Source organism: Malaclemys terrapin, chromosome 7 (genome assembly GCF_027887155.1).
Source record: "Malaclemys terrapin pileata isolate rMalTer1 chromosome 7, rMalTer1.hap1, whole genome shotgun sequence".
Classification (NCBI taxonomy): Eukaryota; Metazoa; Chordata; order Testudines; family Emydidae; genus Malaclemys; species Malaclemys terrapin.
The window spans coordinates 64367667-64387265 of NC_071511.1; the positions used below are offsets into that span (position 1 = coordinate 64367667).

A 19599-nucleotide genomic window follows, 5' to 3' on the forward strand; every position below is an offset into this window, starting at 1 on the left:
TGCCCTCTAAAGCCTCCTCGTCTCGCCCCTCCCCCTCAGAGTACCCCCACCTTCTCGCCCCTCCCCCCTCAGAGTACCCTCCCTTCTCTCCCCTGCTCCTGCAGGCCCCTCCCTTCTCTCTCTCATTCACTCACTCACTCAGGGCCAAGAGGACCCCTCTCTCGCCTGGGGTTGCCCTCCGCAGCGCCTGCTCGGCGGCGGTCTCCTCCTCTCTTAACCCTGCGCCGCCGGGCTCCCCGTTTTACCCCCGGGGTGAGGTCGGTGTGTGCCAGCTGAGGGCGAGGTGTTGCCCGAGGCAGGGACCGCGGCGGGGCAGGCGGTTGGTGGGGCGGCCCCGGCTCGTTGGGGTCCTGCGCGGCGGCGGCGGGCGGGTCGACTAGTCGGTGTCTCCTTCACTTCGTCCTCCAGTTCGAGCGGCCGCAGCCAGCGCGGTCTCCTCACGGCGAGACCCTCCCGGCTCCCCTCGGACAGCCCCGCCGGCCAGGTGACGGGGCCGGCTCCGCCTCGGGGCTGGGGTCGCGGGGCGGGGGGCTGTGTGAGTGGGGTGAGGTGGGGGCAGCCCGCGCCCCTCCGGTCCCTCTCCGGGATCGAGCCCTGTCCCGCTTTGCCCTGCAGGGGAGTGGGCCACTTCCCTGGGAGTCCGGGCTGGGGCCGCGGCTGGGGACATGGGGCCGAGGGGGCGGCTGCGATGCCCGCTCAGAGCGGGGTGACGAGAGGGCCGAGCCGGCCGGCGTCCTAAGATGGCCGCGTTCACCTTGCAGCCGCGGCGTGTCTGGCTGGGCCTTTGCGCGGGGAGCCCGTTCCCTGCCAGGCCTTTCGTCCCCGGGCGGTAGCGGGGCGGCCCTGGCCCCCGGTCCATGCTTAGAGAGCCATCACTCACTCACTCTTGAATGTTGGTTTTCCCCCCCTCTTTGTAGATTCATTAGATTGGCCTAGCTATGACTTATCCTCCACCATGTTCCCCTCCGCCTCCGAGACGTAAGTAGGGAAAGAGTATAAATGTTGTAAGATTAGTAGCTGTATAAGGTTGGAAGGGGCGGATGAATACTGAACCCAGAGGGCTAACATCAGCCCAGTATTCTCCTCAGAAAGGCTTCCACCCTCGACAGGTCCAACGTTTTAGAATAAAATCCAGGCTTCCTAAAGTTGGTGTCAAGACAGTTTTTATTTGCCTAAAAATGCGATCCACCTTCTGACGTTTTAAAATGTACATCAGTCCTCTAAGAATTCCTCAAGGTGTCTTTAATATGAGGGTGTGAAGGAGTTAGACAGAATACCTTGAGGGAAAGGTGTACTGTGGTAACACTGTACACTAATTGTATTTCTTTAGGGTAGGTTAATAGTATTTTCTTATCTGGTTGTTAAATCATCAGTTATCTTCCTTCTTTGGTAAAGAGAAAAATGTAATTTGGCTTTCTTGGGAGCAACAATTGTGACCCCCATGTTTCCAGGAATGCACAAGGAAAAAGGGATAGCTTGAAGCCACAGATAAGGGTGGAGCTGCCATTTGCATCAGTCACAATCCAGAACAGGATTGTTCTAATAGTTGATTTCTCTTCATAAATTTACAGTTTGTAAGTGTCTAGGATTTATAAGTATAATGTTTAAAATCTACCTGGTTAATATTAATTTTTAGTAAAAGAAACTGACAATTTGAGACTGGATTGAAAAAAACTGCTTCTGACTTCACTTGGGTTGGGTTTTTTTGGTTAATTGGAATGGAGGGCAGTGAAGTAAAGAGTTGATGACAGACAGGGCTTAGCATTATTCTTTCATTGAATGTAGCAGCATTACAGTAGGGTGACCAGATGTCCTGATTTTATAGGGACAGTCCCGATATTTGGGGCTTTTTTTTTAATATGGGCTCCTATTACCCACCACCCCTTGTCCTGATATTTCACACTTGCTATCTGGTCACCCTACATTACAGGAAAGATCATTATAAAAGCATCAAGGACACATGTTAATCATTGGCCCCTCACTTGATCTGTGATCAAGATTAAAATATAATTACAGGCTAATATAAAATTAAAAATTACAGGCCTGTAGGTTAGATTGCATTTTAAGATAAGGGCAGTATTTATGGTGGTATTCATGCAGTTATGGTCACCTTTTATTTGCAGATAGGACATGTAACAAATATTTAGCGATTTATATGTACCAACCCAAATGTTTGTTACTGTAATTGAACTAGCATAATTTTCATAGTATCTTTCTAATCTGCAATTTTATTATAAATTGTTTGGTACCTCCTCTAATAACTATGGCATCTGCATTGTTTAGCATAAATCTGATGCCATAGTATGAGACTGTCCTTTTGAATTTAAATTGTACTACACAAAAACAAAAGGCTTATTTACTTTATCACTGCCAAAATGTTTTGATGCTGAAGGTTACTATAAAAATGAAATCAGAAATAGCTTTTTCTTGGGCGGTGGTGGTTTGGAAGAAAGCCCCAAAATATGTGGCTTAACACTTTCTAGCATTTATTTTAAAATGCTAACCATTAACAAGAGCTGTTGTAAGTCTGGCTGCACAGTAGGGTGGAAAATAGCAATGTTTCCTTTATTGTTTATGTAGCTCAATCAGAACAACAGCTGTTCATTTCTAAACAACTGAAACATTTTCTAACTTTCTTTAAGGTGGTAACTAGTCTGCTATGGCAGCTTTTTAAAACTATATTTAAATTGGGTATTATAATTTGTAACTTAATCAAAGCAATTTCAAACGAGCTGTTAAAACATTCTTCTGTATGTATATGATTTGCTGTTTAATCTATAAATATTAATCACTCTTTTTAAAAGGGCAGGTAGAAACTGCTTCATTGCAATGCCGAGGTTATTCCACTTTTTATTAAGGACATACAACTATTTTTCAGAATAATGAGCTGGCCTAGAACACTTAGCTAAGGGATAGCTGGACTATAGGTGAACCTACTAAAATGAGATTTAGTTACACAGGTACACTTGACATATGTACTAGCACCACAGAAAGGTAATGTTAAGTCCCAAAACAAAGTAGTATTGTGACTGTTGTTTGTTCCTGAATATTGAATTTTCTCTTTACAATAGCAATTTCTGGTACTTAAAAATTACAAAGAAACATTCTGAAAAAGTGTGAGTTCTTGAACCTTGCTTTGATCCCATGTGCTTTAAGGCTCGCAGAGATTTCCAGAAATCAACACTGTGGAATTCCCATTGTCTTCTGCAGGACTTGATTTACCCCTTTAAAAAAAAATTAAGTGTGAGCTGCCCTGTTCATCTCAATAGGATGTTAGTCTTTGAAACCTAATGAATGACAACTTAGTGCCCTACTCTAGAAAACAAAATGGAGGCATTGAATGTTCTGGCATACAGATAGTAAAAATGTAAATTCCTTTGTACTCTTGCCTCAATAAGGAGGCAAACAGGTGGCATATGGGAGGCAGCTGTGTGTTAATTCCTCATTAGAGACACCGTGAACTTAAATATTACATTTGTCTAAAATTTTATTTATTAACTTGTAACACAAGATCACTACAACTGAATGAGATTAGAGAACTTTTCTCTTTGTTTGCATACCTTGTGCTTTTGACAGCACGTCTTGTCTAGTCAGTTTCACTGTTTCCCCTTTGTAGTTTCCTTTTTTGTTTTTGACGCTTTTGCATGGGAGATAGGGTTATACAAACATTTCACATGTGAAAATATGAAAATAGATTTCAAATTGACAGTGGCCCTTTTTAAGGTCCTGGTTCTTTTCCAGTTGAAGTCTATGGGAAAGCTCCCACTGAAGGAGATAACAGCCTTGCATTGTGATGAGTTGTTGAAAGGGCAGTGATAGATAATCCTGAAGACCAACATGAGGAGTTGGGTGGTGGTGGGTGGTTGAAAGGGGTGAGTAGTAACCACATTAGAGTGACAAGTGTTCTAGGCGCCCCTAATCTGCCTAAGACTCCCAGGGCTGAAGGAAGTCTTGCCAAAACTTTATTGTGCTTCTCCACCCATTTGACCTCACTTCAGTCTGTCCTCCATTGGTTTATAAAGGCTTAAGCTTTCTTACATTCCCCAAGAAAAGCCTTTATTTGACTTTAACGTTTCTGATAGCTCTCATTGGTTTGGGGGATCTCCACTTAGATCCCATCAACCTAATTTCTGTTACAGAAGTTGCTTCAGAGCAACATGGTGTGTTCTTCAGCAAGATCTGATCACATTCCCTCTGCACTGCTCCCAACTCTTGCCAGCATGAGGAAGCGAGAGGTTGGACCACAGAATAGACCCAGCTCTCTTTTTTTTTTATAGTAAGGGGATGAATTAACTAGAGTAACTAGATTGGTCATTAAATACTTTTTAAAATATTAAAATAACAGCGATCTACAAATGTCACTAAAAATTGTGATAGAAGTGACATGGTTTTATTAGCTTTAAAATATTTGGCTTCTTCATTGCAGAGTGTGGGATGTGTAGAGTTTCTATAAAGTTTATCAGAACAGTTGTTGAATTTAATAACCTTATTAGTGTTTTTGAATCTCTCTCCTTGAGTTAGATATCTGGTATTAAAACACAGGGCCAAGTATAGATGCAAACTAGATACACAATCCTGCATGTTTCCTTTCAAAAAAAGGGGGAAAAAATCCTGTGGGGTCTTAACAAAAATATCTCATGAGAATCCTGATGAGTCTAGAGAGTCTGTTGATTTCATCACAATTTCCTACAACTTTCCAGTGCCCCAGTTTGGAATGGCATCTTTCTCCTCTGAAAGCTTTTGCAATTTCTGAAATATGGAGCATTTTACATTTTTAACTAAACATTGGGAAATCCATATTGGAATCTACATGGGGAGGAACTTTGGTAAACCCATGCCACTTTGAAATAGTCAGTATTCATTCTATGAAAATCTGTAGGTGTATCATGTACTGCTTTAGTTTGAGCCATCTGTTGTTAATTGTTCTGTATGAGTTCTTGTTGGAAGACACAGTGGGTTTAGAACTAAAGATAGTTTATCTTTGATATGTTTCAATATTAATATACCTGTTATTTCGATCTTTCCAGCTCCAATGGCGATCCCTCCATCATATGCAGATCTTGGCAAATCTGCCAGAGATATCTTCAACAAAGGCTATGGTAGGAATAATACTTTAAGAAAAATGCAATATAAAGAAATGTCACTTTGCTGAAGCACATAAAGCTAATATTTTTAATTTGCACATGTTCTAGAATGTTAATTTGTGTGTGCCTGTATACACTGGGATAAACTAATGGATTTAATTAAATTGGAGGGAGTTCATACAAGGGCAGCAAAATGATTAGAGACCTTGTGGGACTGACTTGAAGAAAAATTAGATACACACACATTGGCTAATTAAAAGTTAATAGATGGGAAACAAATATGTAAATATCTGATGTAAACAACAAGGAAGGAATGGGTTTTATAGTAATACTCTAGGGAGGAAGGTGTGGTCTTGTAGTTAAGACAGTTGACTAGCAATCAAGAACTAAGGTTCAAGTCCCAGTTCCTATGGCCTGGTCTACACTTGAAAGTTATCCTGGAATAATTGTTGGTTAGGTATGGGACTTTAATTATATCTGTTTTTTAAAAAAAAAAACCCACACTGTATTGATGAACCCCCTAGAGTGGACACGTTGTTATAACGTAAAGGTGCCATATACCGGTGGTTTCCTGTGCTGTATTGGGATAGCTATACCAGTACAAAGCACTTTTTGTACTTGTAGGGTTGTGCTGCTTTAAGCAGGTATAGTTAAAGCAACATGACTTTCTGTTACTAAAATGCCTGTGTGACCTTGGGGATCACATTGTTGGTCAGAATCTTGCAATGAGTTCCTGCTAGGCAGACCCCTGGAATCTCATGGACTTCATAGGTGCTCTGCAGAACACAGAAGTCTGCCAGAATTTATTGCAGGATTGGGGCCATAATCTGTGTTTCAGTTCCCAATCTTCTGCTTATATCATCCATCTCTCTTTCCTCACACTCTTATTTATTTAGACTGTAATCTCTTCAGGGCAGAGACTGTGCATTTGGACAACATATAGCACTATAAGACCCTAGTTTTGGCTGGGGCTTCTAGGTGCTACTGTAATATCAAATATAAAAACTTTGAGGTCTGTTAGACTGTAGCTTAGAAACCTGTTGCTTGGGACATGTAATTGGACTTGACTAGATAACTATGATAGGAAGCAACCTTACAGTGGCAAAGAAGTAGAGGATATGACTGATTCTTGTGTGTGTATAACTTCTGATTATTTTAAAGCTGAATAAATCAACTTGTGTGGTGTAGGCTCTTGTATTGAGCATCCTTCAGGAGGCTTCATGGGAGTGACTGTGTAAATCTCATCCTGTTAATATAAGAATGACATTTCTGGAAAAAAAAAAACATACATCTAATTATTTGCTTAGTATAATATAAAGTACAGCTAATTGTCAGAAGGGTGACAATATAAAAATGGCACCTTCTTAAATTTACTCCCTTTGTGTATTTGGAACTGTATTTCCTAGTTTGAGTCCTAACCTTTGTTAGCTCTGCTGACTCAGCAGTGCTATAGAATGAACTGTATTCTATTCTGGTTCATACATCAGCATAACATCAAGCTAAATTCTGACTGGAGAATCTTTTACTGGTGGCAGCATAAAAGCCAGAAAGGGCACAGCTTGTCTTTGAGAGGCGAAGTAGACAGAAACAAACTTTCATTTAGTTAACTGAGAGAATATCCCCTAGTAGTCATTGGTGTACAATAAACAGGCCTTCGCTATTCCTTTTTTTCACTTTAAAGTTTGAGAGAACCCTACTCAATTCAACACTGACTACAGATGTTCCAACGTTCATTGGATTTATACCGCTCTCATCAATGGCTGAAGTATTTTTTTTTTTAATTTTGTTGCTTAGACAAATGCACACACTTTAAAGTTATTACAGTGTACCTTTTATCTTAAGGTTTTGGGCTGGTGAAACTGGACGTGAAAACAAAGTCTGCAAGCGGGGTGGTGAGTTTTAAATTCACAGTATTTTTGATTGATGTGCTCTAATTTTCCTTCTTATCAAAGGGAACTTTTATGGACAAAGTTAGCTAGTTGACAGAATCCTTTGATAAGTGTTTGCTGTACAGTACATTTCAGAGGGCCATAGAGATCTGCGGCTCCAAACATAAATCACATTGCCATGTATGCTGACACGCAGTAGTCAAAAGTAGTTGTTCTGTTGTCTTTGTAAAGTTGTTAAGCAGGGTTTATTTTGGCTGTCACTTATTGTGTGTAAAAATGAACGAATAGCAGAACCATTTTTTAAAGGTAAAATTGATATCAGACCATATAGAAATTTAATTTAGTTTTCTTTGAATATTCTTTGTTTCTGTTCATGTTCAATGTAAATCTCTCAAGACCCTGGTAGAACTGCTGAAAAGGATCTGGGAGTTGTAGTGGATCGCAAATTGAGTCAACAATGAGATGCAGCTGTGAAAAAGGCTAATACCATTCTGGGGTGTATTAACAGCAGTATTGTATGTAAAATATAGGAAGTAACGGTCCTGCTCTATTTGTCATTGGTAAGGCATCAGTGGAATATTGTTTCCAGTTCTGGGGGGCACATTTTAAGAAAGATATGGAGAAATTGGAGAGAGTCTGGAAGAGAGCAACAAAAATGATTAAAAGGTTAAGAGAACCTGACCTATGAGGAAAGGTTTAAAAAAAACTGGACATGTTAAGTCTTGAAAAAGGAAGGCTGGGGTGGGATCGGGGAGACCTGATAAATCTTCAAATATGTTAATGGTTGTTGTAAAGAGGATGGCGATCAATTGTTCTCCATGTCTACTGAAGGTAGGACAAGAAGTAATGGGCTTAATCTGCAGCAAGGGAGATTTAGGTTAGATATTAGGAAGGGTAGTTGAGCTCTAGAATAGGCTTCCAAGGGAGATTGTGGAATCTCCATCATTGGAGGTTTTGAAAAACACTTATCAGGGATAGTTTGTAATTACTTGGTCCTGCCACAGTGCAGGTGGCTGGACTTGATGACTTCTTGAGGTCCTGTCCAGCCCTACATTTCTATAAATCTGATTCCATACAATTGAACATTGAAACAACAGTTTCACCAGTCACTTTGACTCCTGACACTGACCAGTGCTGGATTCTTGAGCAGGAGACACATTGTTCAGTATTTTACCCCGGGGGATATTTCTTTCTGAATCAGCAGAATAGTTTACAAACTGAAGAATGAAGGTTGATGGCCATTGTGGTGTCATACTAATTATATTTCATGAAAATGTCTAACCTTTTAAACATCTTACTAAAGCCTGGTCTACACCAAAAAGTTTTGCTGACATAGGTGTGTGGGTGGGTGCGTGGGGAAATCACACACTCTTGATTAACATGGCTATGCTGGCAAAAGCCTTAAGATAGATAGCTATATCGGCAGAAAAAGTCCTTTGGTACAGATTATTCCTTTTGGGGGAACAGGTTCAAGCTGTACCAGAAAAAGTGTGCGCTCTCTCCTCTCCCCCAACCCCCCCCCCCCCACTAGTGCTCTTCTGGTATAGATATATTGGCAAACCCTCTTAAGTGTAGATAAGGCATAAGCTATTTATCACTAATAGTCTTCAGCCTTTAGTTGCTGTCTTGATTTATAGAATCACAGCCTACCTTAAATAGTAGGTATTCCTTAAAGAAAAAGGTGACCGCTACAGGCAAACGGGCTTCTGCGTAACTTGAATTCCAGTTTTTTCTTCCCTTGTTTACTAGGGACTGCTGCCATGTCTGGAACGCTGTGTTTTGCACAGACATCTAGTGGCTAAATAATATGCTGCAAGTAAACATCACTCAGTCAAAGTTCATTTTTCATATAAAGCTACCTCCATTTAATAAATTTTAAGTTTTTTGTCTTAACTAAGGTAAATCTTTAGCAACTAATTCTGGGATTCATATACATCCTTTATCTACAGGAAATCTAGATATTCCTTCAGTGTATGGTGAGATTGATACAATACTCCAGAAATGTTTGGTTTAAATATACTCTTCTCATAAAACGAATGCTCCCTCTAGTAGTAGTAAATGCATATAGTACCTTAAGGAGTGGATAGCTAATTCTAGTGGGCATAGGGGAAAACAGGGCTTGTCTACATGGTGCATCAGTTCACATTAAAGGAGTGTGAATTCTAAAGCACACCAATGTGTTGCACACTAACTGGCCCAGATAGACCCTGCTGGCATGAAATAAAAGTTCCCTAATACATATGCTCAAGCAGGGTCTACCTGGGCCAGTTAGTGTGCAACATGTTGGTGTGCTTTTGAATTCACACCCATCTAGTGTGCACTGCTGCACCATATAGACAAACCCACAGCCAGACATATCTTGGGTCAAAATTTTGACTTAGTATTTATTTTTTTTTTAATGAAAGACCATCAGAAATTTTTCCATACAATTAATAAAATGGAGTGGAAAGACTGTTTAACAAATATTCCGTGCAGCAGTTGCTAGCCAAACACTTCAGCATTGTGCCCATGTTTATTTTTAGATTTTCAAAATTTGATAGATATTGACTAGTCTTTCCATTCTCCAAGAAGAGAGATGTAAAAAGGATAAGTAGCGGGAGGCAACTAGTGTTTATAACTTTCAGTTTTAATAACTAAGGTGCTGTTTGTAATATAAATAACTGCAATATTTATTTTAAAATAACTTAGTGTAACAGTTACACATTGAGAGTCCTGAATCTAAAAAATATAATTCTGTGTAAGGAATGGAATTTTGTTAATAAACTTACTATCAGTTAATGTCACAGTCTCCCTATATAATTATATTTTTACTTGGGAGTCCTGACTCACTCGTGTGACTATTAAAATCCTTAGTTAAGAACCAATAGACTAGTGCTGCCCTTTTGTCTAGAGACTTATGTTCAAATCATTTCTTGATTGCAACTGTAAAATTTCTTCTTCTAGTCCCTGAATATTTACTTATTTTAAAATGTATATGTAGAGCCATCTCACAATTGTAGCATGATAGTCTCTCTTTGGGCACTAAAGATTGGAATAGCAATCGTATTATATGAGGATTGCAGCATGTTGGCAGAGTTGTCTGGGATGCTGTCTGCATTGTGCCTGGCTCTGATCAGTGATATTAGTCCCTTCAATAATATGAGCACCAAACTTATCTCTGTACTTCTAATAATTTTTTTTCTGCTTTTTAAGGAAACGATGACTTGAAACAAATTGCTTCAGAAAGAAGGGTAAAGCATGAACTACACTGAATAGTATAGTTCAAGTGCTTAGAGAACAATGGACTTCCTTGCTTGGAATTGGGTTTTACATTTCTGAAGTGTGTAGTATCAGCGCACACACTGCCATTTCCTGGTTAAGTTTGAAAATCTGGAAGATCCTTTTTAGCAAATTGTTACAAAAGGGGGTGGGTATAATTCAAACTGGTTGAACAGGACAATGCTACCTTACAGTTGTGTTAAGTGTTTTTTTTTTTTTTTTTTTAAAGATACCTTTACCATGTGAGACTTTCTGGGATGTGTGCAACTCGGGAATAACCTATACTGTCTTATTAGGAATTCACAACAGCTGGTTCATCAAACACAGACACAGGGAAAGTGAATGGGAGCTTGGAGACCAAATACAAATGGGCTGAGTATGGTCTGACTTTCACAGAAAAATGGAACACAGATAACACTCTGGGAACAGAAATTGCGATTGAAGATCAGGTAACAGATTGATGTACTACTTGTATTTAATTTTTTCACTTAACCAGTAGATCTGAGCTAATAGCTTTTGTTCCCCTAATTAGATTGCCAAAGGTTTGAAGCTGACATTTGACACAACCTTCTCACCAAACACGGGGTAAGAGTTTTGTTTTTAAGAGAGAACTTTTTGGCATGTTAAGGGGAATAACTTTGCATGTAAAGGTCAAATGAATATTTAATAGGTTAATATAACTTTGTGAATGAAGAATATGTATATGGCTTGAATTTGGTGGCTCAAAACTACTGCTGTTAATCCAGGCTGTTACATTTGAATGTGGCTCCTTGGGGCACTGATGCAAAATGTTTTACTCCTTAACAAGATAGTTGGCACCCTAATGAGAGAATTGGATTTGTTAGAATAGTACTCAGGGCTCTGCTTGCACAAATATAAGAGAATACTTTATTGGGAGATTGGGGTGGGATAAGGAAGTAAAGAAGTTTCTTCATTCTTTAGTCTTCAAATGTATAATCCTTGTGTTTTCTGAAACTTTCTCATGGGCTGTTGCATTTTGGTTCCAGGACTGGTCAGTAATGTCTTGCCCAGGCTTGACACCTATTCTCTAATGGCCTTTGTGTGCCTACTGCAGGTTCAGTAGTAAAAATTAGACTGATGGTAGAGGATGAAGCCTTTTTAAAAATAATTTCTTTGCTTCAGGAAGAAAAGTGGCAAAATTAAGTCATCTTATAAACGTGAATGCGTAAATCTTGGTTGTGATGTTGACTTTGATTTTGCTGGACCTGCGATCCATGGCTCCGCTGTCGTTGGTTACGAGGGCTGGCTTGCTGGTTATCAGATGACTTTTGATAGTGCCAAATCAAAGCTGACAAGGAATAACTTCTCTGTGGGTTACAAAACTGGAGACTTCCAACTGCACACTAACGTGTGAGTATTAAAATTCTGTATTTGAGAAGCTTGTAGTAAGAGTATTCAGAAGCTTCAAATTCTGAATTAATAGCACTTGTTTGCGAAAGTGTCAAATATGCTCTGTGTGAGAGAACCTCGTACAGAATTAACCAGGGTAACACATGAGATTTTCTTTACCTGATCAGTAATTACTTCTATACCTCTTTTCTAAGTTTAGTGTTTATAGCTTGTTTTCTAACTTTGTTACATGAAGTAATTTCTGTAATATATGCATTGTAGTTTGCAAAATATAGAAAGCAATACTGAAAGTGTTCAGTCTACTTTGTAAATACAAGTACTTGTCCCCTCCTTGCGATTGGGAAAACTGCATTACAATAATACACTTGTTCCCTGATCTCTTACAGGAAATAGTTATTAGCAGTTACAGTTGGCATGATCTTGTTACAATAAATATGCTTTGTAGGGGCTTTTAATTCTTAGGCCCTTTCCTTTAGCCCTGAAAGGGAACTTTAACATAGAACATACTTAAATTTATGAAATCTAACCATACATGGCAAAGCATATAGTTTTTGTGTGTTTTCTCACCTTCCTGCTGACTTTTCAGGCTGAATGATTGTAATAATGGTGCATTACTGGTGTCTCAGTGATGTTAACTTAAATCTGCATGGTGTTAAGGTAGGAAGCAACTTACTTGTATTCACTGGAGTCAAATCACACACTTGCGCACCCCCCTCTTTCCTAAAAAAGGAGGGGAAGAAGGGGGAATTAAGACAATATAAATACATTTTAACCAGGATTGTTCAGACTTGCAGTGAACTGCTTTCAAAGTTTATTAAAAGATTTGAAAATGATATTGCTTTTCTAGAATAAAATGTCCTTTGACCTTTTTCTTAACAGTAATACTACTTAGAAACATTGTTTCCAGTAACCAAGATTATTCTGAATATTTGCTTCTGATTTATAACTTGCATGTCTGTATCAAACATTTCATACTGCATTAGTTTCAGAACTAAACAGAGGTTTTTGCCATGAACTCAATGGAGCCAGGATTTTGGAGGAAGGGCTAGCTCAGTGGTTTGAGCGTTGTCCTGCTAAACCCATGGTTGTGAGTTCAGTCCTTGAGGGGGCCATTTAGGGATCTGGAGCAAAAATCTCTCTGGGGGATTGGTCCTGCTTTGAGCTGGGGATTGGACTAGTTGACCTCCTGATTGGACCTGATTGGAGGTCCCTTCCAATCCTGATATTCTATGAAGGAGGAATTTACCTAGAGTATTTATGAGCTTAATTGTGCAAGTGAATATATTAGTATCACCCTTGGCAATATAATTATTGGAGTAAGCTTCTTTCATGGACTCTGCTAAAGTACCTCATTCTGCCTTGCAAACTACATTTATCTGCCCTCCTTCTTAATGTCTTATAAGGGAAAAATAAATTAGTGTTACGTTTTAAAATACAAAAAATATCCCCAGGTGAGTAAAACTTTAAAAGCTAAATATAAGTGTAGGACTTTATATTTTATACACATAAACTTGTAATTTAATTTCACTTGCAAATATCTTGCAGCAATGATGGGTCAGAATTTGGTGGCTCAATTTACCAGAAAGTGAGCGACAGTCTTGATACTGCTGTAAATCTAGCTTGGACAGCGGGCAGCAACAGCACTCGTTTTGGCATTGCAGCTAAATACCAGTTGGATTCCACTGCTTCCATCTCTGTAAGTATGGCTTTAAGCTTCCTCTTGCTCTGTGTAAATATACAACTGGATATCTTTTATAGTAGTATACATATTCTGAATTGATATGGAAGGGTCAAGAAGTATGCCAGTTACTCTTCTGTATCACTAGTTAAAGGTCTGTGATAGCCCAGATGTTAACAACTAAATCTTGTAAAGTATGTGACTTTAATTTCATACAACAAAGTAACTGTGATTTACTTTTTCTACAGAAAGTCGTCTTACTATGCCTATAGTAACACAATTCAGTGCCTTACACATTAAATTAAATCACTCTAGAGAGGTAGTTCAGACACTTTTTCAGATTACTGCACTGGGTTCCCATGCTGAGAACTCTCCTGTAACAGTCAGCACCCTATTCACAATAGAGCTTGGCTTGCTCTAGTTTAACTTCAGTTTTGAAGTGGGTTGTGTCAGTGCAACAGATGTCATTGGGTCTAGAATAAGAGTCTTGCAAACGTGAACTTCTAGTGCTGGTGCACATACTATTGATTGAGAGCATTACAATGATGGTTAGTATAGAAATGTACCAGCCCAGTAAAACTAAATGGCCATTCCTTGATTTGAATGAATCAATGAAATTCTGTTTCTTCAATGAATACTATTAAATGTTGTGGCTTGTTCTGATAGAGTTAATCTCGGAAGCATCCAAAAAAAAAAAAAAAAGGGGGGGGTGAATTGGCTCTCTTCCTAGAAAAGTCCTAACAGGGATTTGTTGGAATGTGGTTTGAAAGGTAAATTTCTGCCTGCCCACTCAAACTATGTATTATTTTCCCTCTGGGATAAGAAGGGTGTATGTGTGTGGTTTTTTGCGGGGGGGGGGGGGGGGAGTAGTGTATCCAGTAAATATAAAGATACTGCAAAATATAAACTGGCTTTAAATTTGTGATGTCTGTTCTTGTTGACACCTATTATTATAGTCACTACAGGATTATAGCAAAGAACTTTCTTTCATGGTTTTCTTTGAATTGCTGTTTCTTACTCAGTTTTTCATTTTGTTGCAGGCAAAAGTGAACAACTCCAGTTTAGTTGGAGTGGGTTACACCCAGACTTTGAGGCCAGGTAAATGTTTTATAAACGAATCACTTTGCTTCAATCATGCATTCCTAGGTATTATGCATGGAACTGCTGTTGAAATATTATCTCTACACTCATATGCCAGTTAAAGTAGATTGCTTCTCTCTTCAGAATGACTATCTCTGCAGTCTTTCTCCCTTTCAATCTATATTGGAGGCTAATTCGTACTTGGACAGTTTCATATACCATAAACTAAAACTCCTACTGAGTTTGAGTTTTGCTTGGCTAAATCAATGGCATTTCTGGAATATTTAGGGCTAAGTGTGTCCTCCATTTTGTTTTCCAGTAGGATGGATTTCAAATGTGTTCCTAACTTTCAATGCGGTGTTACGCTGCTATGACAACAAGCAAGCTCTAGTAATCTTAATTAACAAAAACATTTTTGTTGGTAGTATCCTGGAAGGTCTAATCATCATTCATAGAAAATGTCCAGTTGTTATCTGGCTGATATCCATTAATCAGCTTCTTGCAGCAGAGTGAAAGAACTGTTTGGTTTTGTTTTTTGAAGACCTGATTCACATTAAAACTATTATGAAGATATTAAGCAAGTGCAGTAATTTACACATCCTTTGATCACCAGCTAACACAGTTTATCTGTGTTCAGTTAATACCTTGGTAACAATTTTCTCAGTGATTGTCCATTTGTGCTGTTTGTTTAAATCACTTTGGTTATAAAACATGATAGTGAATAACTAAACCATTAAGACACCAGACTTATGTGAGAAAAACCTGACCTGTTTTTGGTCTTGGGTTGAGCGGCTTCTGTCCAAATAGCATTAACACCACATACACGATGGGGCTGTCTTGTGGAGCGAACTCAGTCAACATAGTTTTGTTTCAGAAACGAAGCAACTTCTGGTTTAGAAAAGTTAACTGCTAGTGTATTAAAACATATTGGGACTCATCTCTCTGACTAGGAAATAAGTCCTCTCTTAACTTTGTGGTTGGCAAGAAGAGTTAATGCCTCTCAAAATTTCAGTTGCATACCTTGGATGATTGCAGCTGCTGCTTTTGTAGGACAAGCACATGGGCAGGAGGAGGAAGATGGCTCTTTCTGTTCTTAGAAACTAAGGAAATTCCCAGACAAAAGTCTGTTCGTATCCATAACTTAAAGATAAAAATCCTTTCCGTTTTTTTTCTCCTTTTTCAGTTTGCAAAAACGCATAAGAAAATTTAGAGTTAGGATTAAAAACTAATGAGAAATTCCAAACACTTCATGTGTGCAGTTAAAGGTAGCTGAGCTGCTCTTAGTCTGCTCCATATCTGAGAAACTCAGACTGCTTTATCCATCCATTTACAAACACTGTGTTATCAGACACCACTAAAAATAGAATGCTTTATTCTTAATTGCCTCCGGGTTGTGCCTTCTTTACTCAGCAAACTATTTTACTATATTCATACTGTTTTCCTAATCAGGAACTGGTAGTCACTCCTTATTAAGGGCCTGATTCTGTCTAATACGGAGGGTTCCTTATAGCTCTATGTGCAAGTGCATGATCCAGGTGACAGATATAGCATGTGTACAATGGAGACATCAAACCAGGGCTGTGTAGAGCACACTTACAAATGGAAAGTTTTATAAGTACATTGGCTGCTCATATTGCATGCACAGGCTGGAGGATCTTTTTCTAAGTCTGTGATCCAAAACACCACTATGTCTTGAGGTGGAAAAGGAGTACACCAGGGAAGTTGGAATTGTTAAGTGGGGGACAGAGTTGACATAACTTAGAACAATTAAATACTGTATTTGCAAATATTTGGATTTCTTGTAGATTTTTAACCTTACAGGTGACTTGCAATCAATTGGGGGGGAAAGGGCTTTTTCCTGTGTGCTGCTTTCTGATGCATTAAGAAGGCCTGAAAAGGTTTTGGTTTCTGGGTTGCTTCAAAATGCTTTCTGGATCTCAGATTAGAGAGAGTTATAAATCCACCCTTTTGTGTTAGCATTGCTTTGTTCTGATCAAGGTTTTGGGGCAGAGAGTGGAATCTAAATAACTTTCAGTATATGGGATTTTCATTTGATTTTATTAGGGTAGTCAGAAGGGACTCAGTAGCTTACTGAACCTGGTCTTTTGTGGGCTCAGACAAAAGAATACTCGACTTCTAGATTTTTTTCTCTGTTAGGGGGATAGTTTTAGTTGATGAAAATAAGATGGTCTCTTTCATTCTTCACTGTCTTCCTCCAAAGGTCTTATCTCTGATTTTACTGGTTGCTGATAGCTCTCTAAACAGCTAGGATTAAGATAGCTTCATTCTTAAAATTGCACTTTTTTTTCCTCACGTTTATGGAAGTTGTTGTGTATTTGCCCAAACAAAACATCTTGTGCAGTATCTCTAATCCTACCTCTAAGAGGGGGGGAGCCATCATCGCACTTTTCCCAAATGGCTATCTCATGTACATAGCATATTTTTCTGTGTACGAGCTATAATGCGTGAAAGGGCTCATTTCCATATTAGTTTGAGTAAATAAATGATCTCATAAGTCCAATATATAAAATGTGATACTTATATAGAATCTGCATGTTTTTTGCTTCTGTGTGAAGCAGTTGCATTTTACATGGCCCCCAGATAGTCATTTGGTACCTACAATTGTACAAAATTAAGCTGAACAACAGCTTTCTTTTAAAAGCTGAATGGAGTTGATGTACGTAAGTGGAAATTGCTTTAGAAACTTGCTTTGCTATTGAATTATTACCTTGGAAAGTAATTACAATTTAACTTGGACTTGTGATGAAACAAAGAATTGCTGATTGACACAATAGTTAGTACTTTCAGATTACATGTTGACACAGGATTGTTTTAATCTTACAGGTGTGAAGCTTACACTCTCCGCCCTGGTAGATGGGAAGAGCATCAATTCTGGAGGTCATAAACTTGGTCTTGGTCTGGAGTTGGAAGCTTGAAACAGCCGAAGGAACTGCTGCAAGGAAGGGATATCAGAAGAATTTGGCCTTAAAAATGTATTTCCAGTGTGATCAGCAGGCTTTTCATCCCAACAGGGATGACCTAGAACAAGAGCTGTATTCAAAGTATTTTAGACAGTTACTTGTTAGCTGGTTTCTAGTTAAATTGGTTACCTATCTAGTTATCAATTCTGCATTAGTGCAGTCACTTATACATTATTTAAATGTATTTAACTGTTTAATGCGCTACCCACAAATAATGAAATAGACCTTTATGAAAACTGTACAGTTGTGTGCATGTTTGTTTTTATGTTCCTTTTAACATTTTGATATTGCCATTGAATGAGAAATGGATCAGTGGATGTTTTGAAATGAGGTCAGCAATTTTGTTAAATCACCTTAATTAGAAATACTTTTGGTATCCCAAGACAACGCAAATTATGAATAAAACAAATACACACACATATTTGTGCCTCCAAATATTTTAAGAGTTTAGCTATTGATAGGGCTCAGTGAGCTTTAGTTTACTTATAAAATCATTGTAGTGCCACACACCTTAGTCATCAGTGATCGTGAGCTTCCATTATGGGCCCAGTCCTTTTGACCCATGTTGAAGCAAGCAGGTTTCTGCTGAGGACGATTGGATGGGAACTCCTTTAGGAGCCAGTGAACCTCACCCCTTGATCTATTGCTGTGGTACGACAAGGCCCTCTTTCCGTATTCTCCAGTTCTCCTGTCCCTCCATGGACCAAGTGCATTTTGTCCCGTACTCTGTGCCTACTGGGCTGGAGAGTACAATACACTCACTACACCGTCGGACTTGAAAAATGCCCCCTACATCTCCCACTAGTGTCTGGCTGCAGAGTGGAGGCCCACTCAGTACAATCAACTGGCCATGTGAGCAGGAGTATGCTAAGCTTCTATTTAGAATGTGTGAAAGATAGTGATTTACTTTAATCCTTAGAGTGAGAAATAGGAGATAAAGTTTGCATTTTTCCTTTGATGTTACAGTTCTTGGCAAGTATCAGTGATTAAATGTGGTAACTCCTGAAGTTGTTGCAGTAATGCAAGTGCTAAAAAGATTTCCTAGGTATTAGAATACAGCTCCAAGTGGAAGAGAACCTTGCTAGAAGGGATACTGGAAATGCATGTGCAGTGATCCTCCTAACATGGAGATGCAAAGACTGACTTTAAGGTCACAATTCTAGTTCTGAATTTGGGGACTTATAAATAAGGTAAATATATATGCATATATTTAGAAAATTCAGTCACATGCTGCTAAAGAGACATCCCCCCTTTAGGGGGCTGTCTCAGGGAGATTCTTCCCCTGGCATACATTTTACGTGCTTTGCACTATATAGCCACATTGGTGTACATCTGAATTTACACTACTAGATGGGAGGAACAGCCTGGAAGACAGCATCTGTTCTGGGGTACTAAAGAGCAATGTGGTAGATTTAAGCTATTTAAATAATTACTAGCATTTCCTACTAGTCACCATAGTCAGTAGGGTGGCTTCCTTTTTATGGCAAATGTACTCTTCTTGTGATAAGAGTATTTTACATTGAGTATTACCTGGTATGGAAGGGAAGATGATAAAACATCAGATTAGAGCTGAACTAAGGCATATAACTTGTTACTCTTCCCGTAATTACCTTGGTGACTTTAAGATGATACACATAAGCCTTGTATTTTCATTAAACTGGTTTAAAGACTGACTTTTGCAGTAATTCTTTTAGCTATAGACCAGTGTACAGAGAGACCCTAAATGCTCAAATCTCTGAGGCACTTCTCAAAAAGCTAGCTTGAATATCTGGGAAGTGAAGAGTTGCCCCCTCAGTGTGCATTGGGTTCCCTGCTCCACACATGGGCTTAGGGAAAACAGACTAAGCTCTTGGGAGTACAGTTCTCTGCTGGATAGTTTTTTTTGTTTGTTTGTTTTAATATACAAAATCCATTGACACTCCAGGATAAATACTGCCCTCATGAATACCTGTGCAACTCATCATGGTGTCAATGGGATTTGTGCACATATATCTAGAGCAGGGATTGGCAACCTTTGGCATGCGGCTCCCCAAGGTAGGCACCCTGGTGGGCCAGGCCAGTTTGTTTACCTGTTGCGTCCGCAGGTTCGGCTGATCGCGGCTCCCACTGGCTGCGGTTCACCGCTTCAGGTCAATGGGGGCTGCGGGAAGCGTCACGGGCCCATTGGCCTGGAGCAGTGAACCACGGCCCGTGGGAGCCGCGATCGGCTGAACCTGCAGATGTGGCACGGAAACAAACCGGCCTGACCCACCAGGGTG

At 39.4% G+C, this 19599-nt stretch overlaps 1 protein-coding gene across 1 annotated transcript; it reads left to right on the forward strand.

Moving 5' to 3' along the window:
* The first annotated feature begins 333 nt into the window (after positions 1 to 333).
* Positions 334 to 19014, forward strand: VDAC2 (voltage dependent anion channel 2). The gene is given in 11 exon segments (XM_054033364.1): positions 334 to 484; positions 918 to 978; positions 5028 to 5099; positions 6927 to 6976; positions 10528 to 10680; positions 10764 to 10816; positions 11375 to 11602; positions 13148 to 13298; positions 14321 to 14378; positions 17205 to 17272; positions 17274 to 19014. Coding segments are annotated over 10 exon segments (1164 nt in total). The 5' UTR covers positions 334 to 484; positions 918 to 938; the 3' UTR covers positions 17565 to 19014.
* Positions 19015 to 19599: the final 585 nt, after the last annotated feature.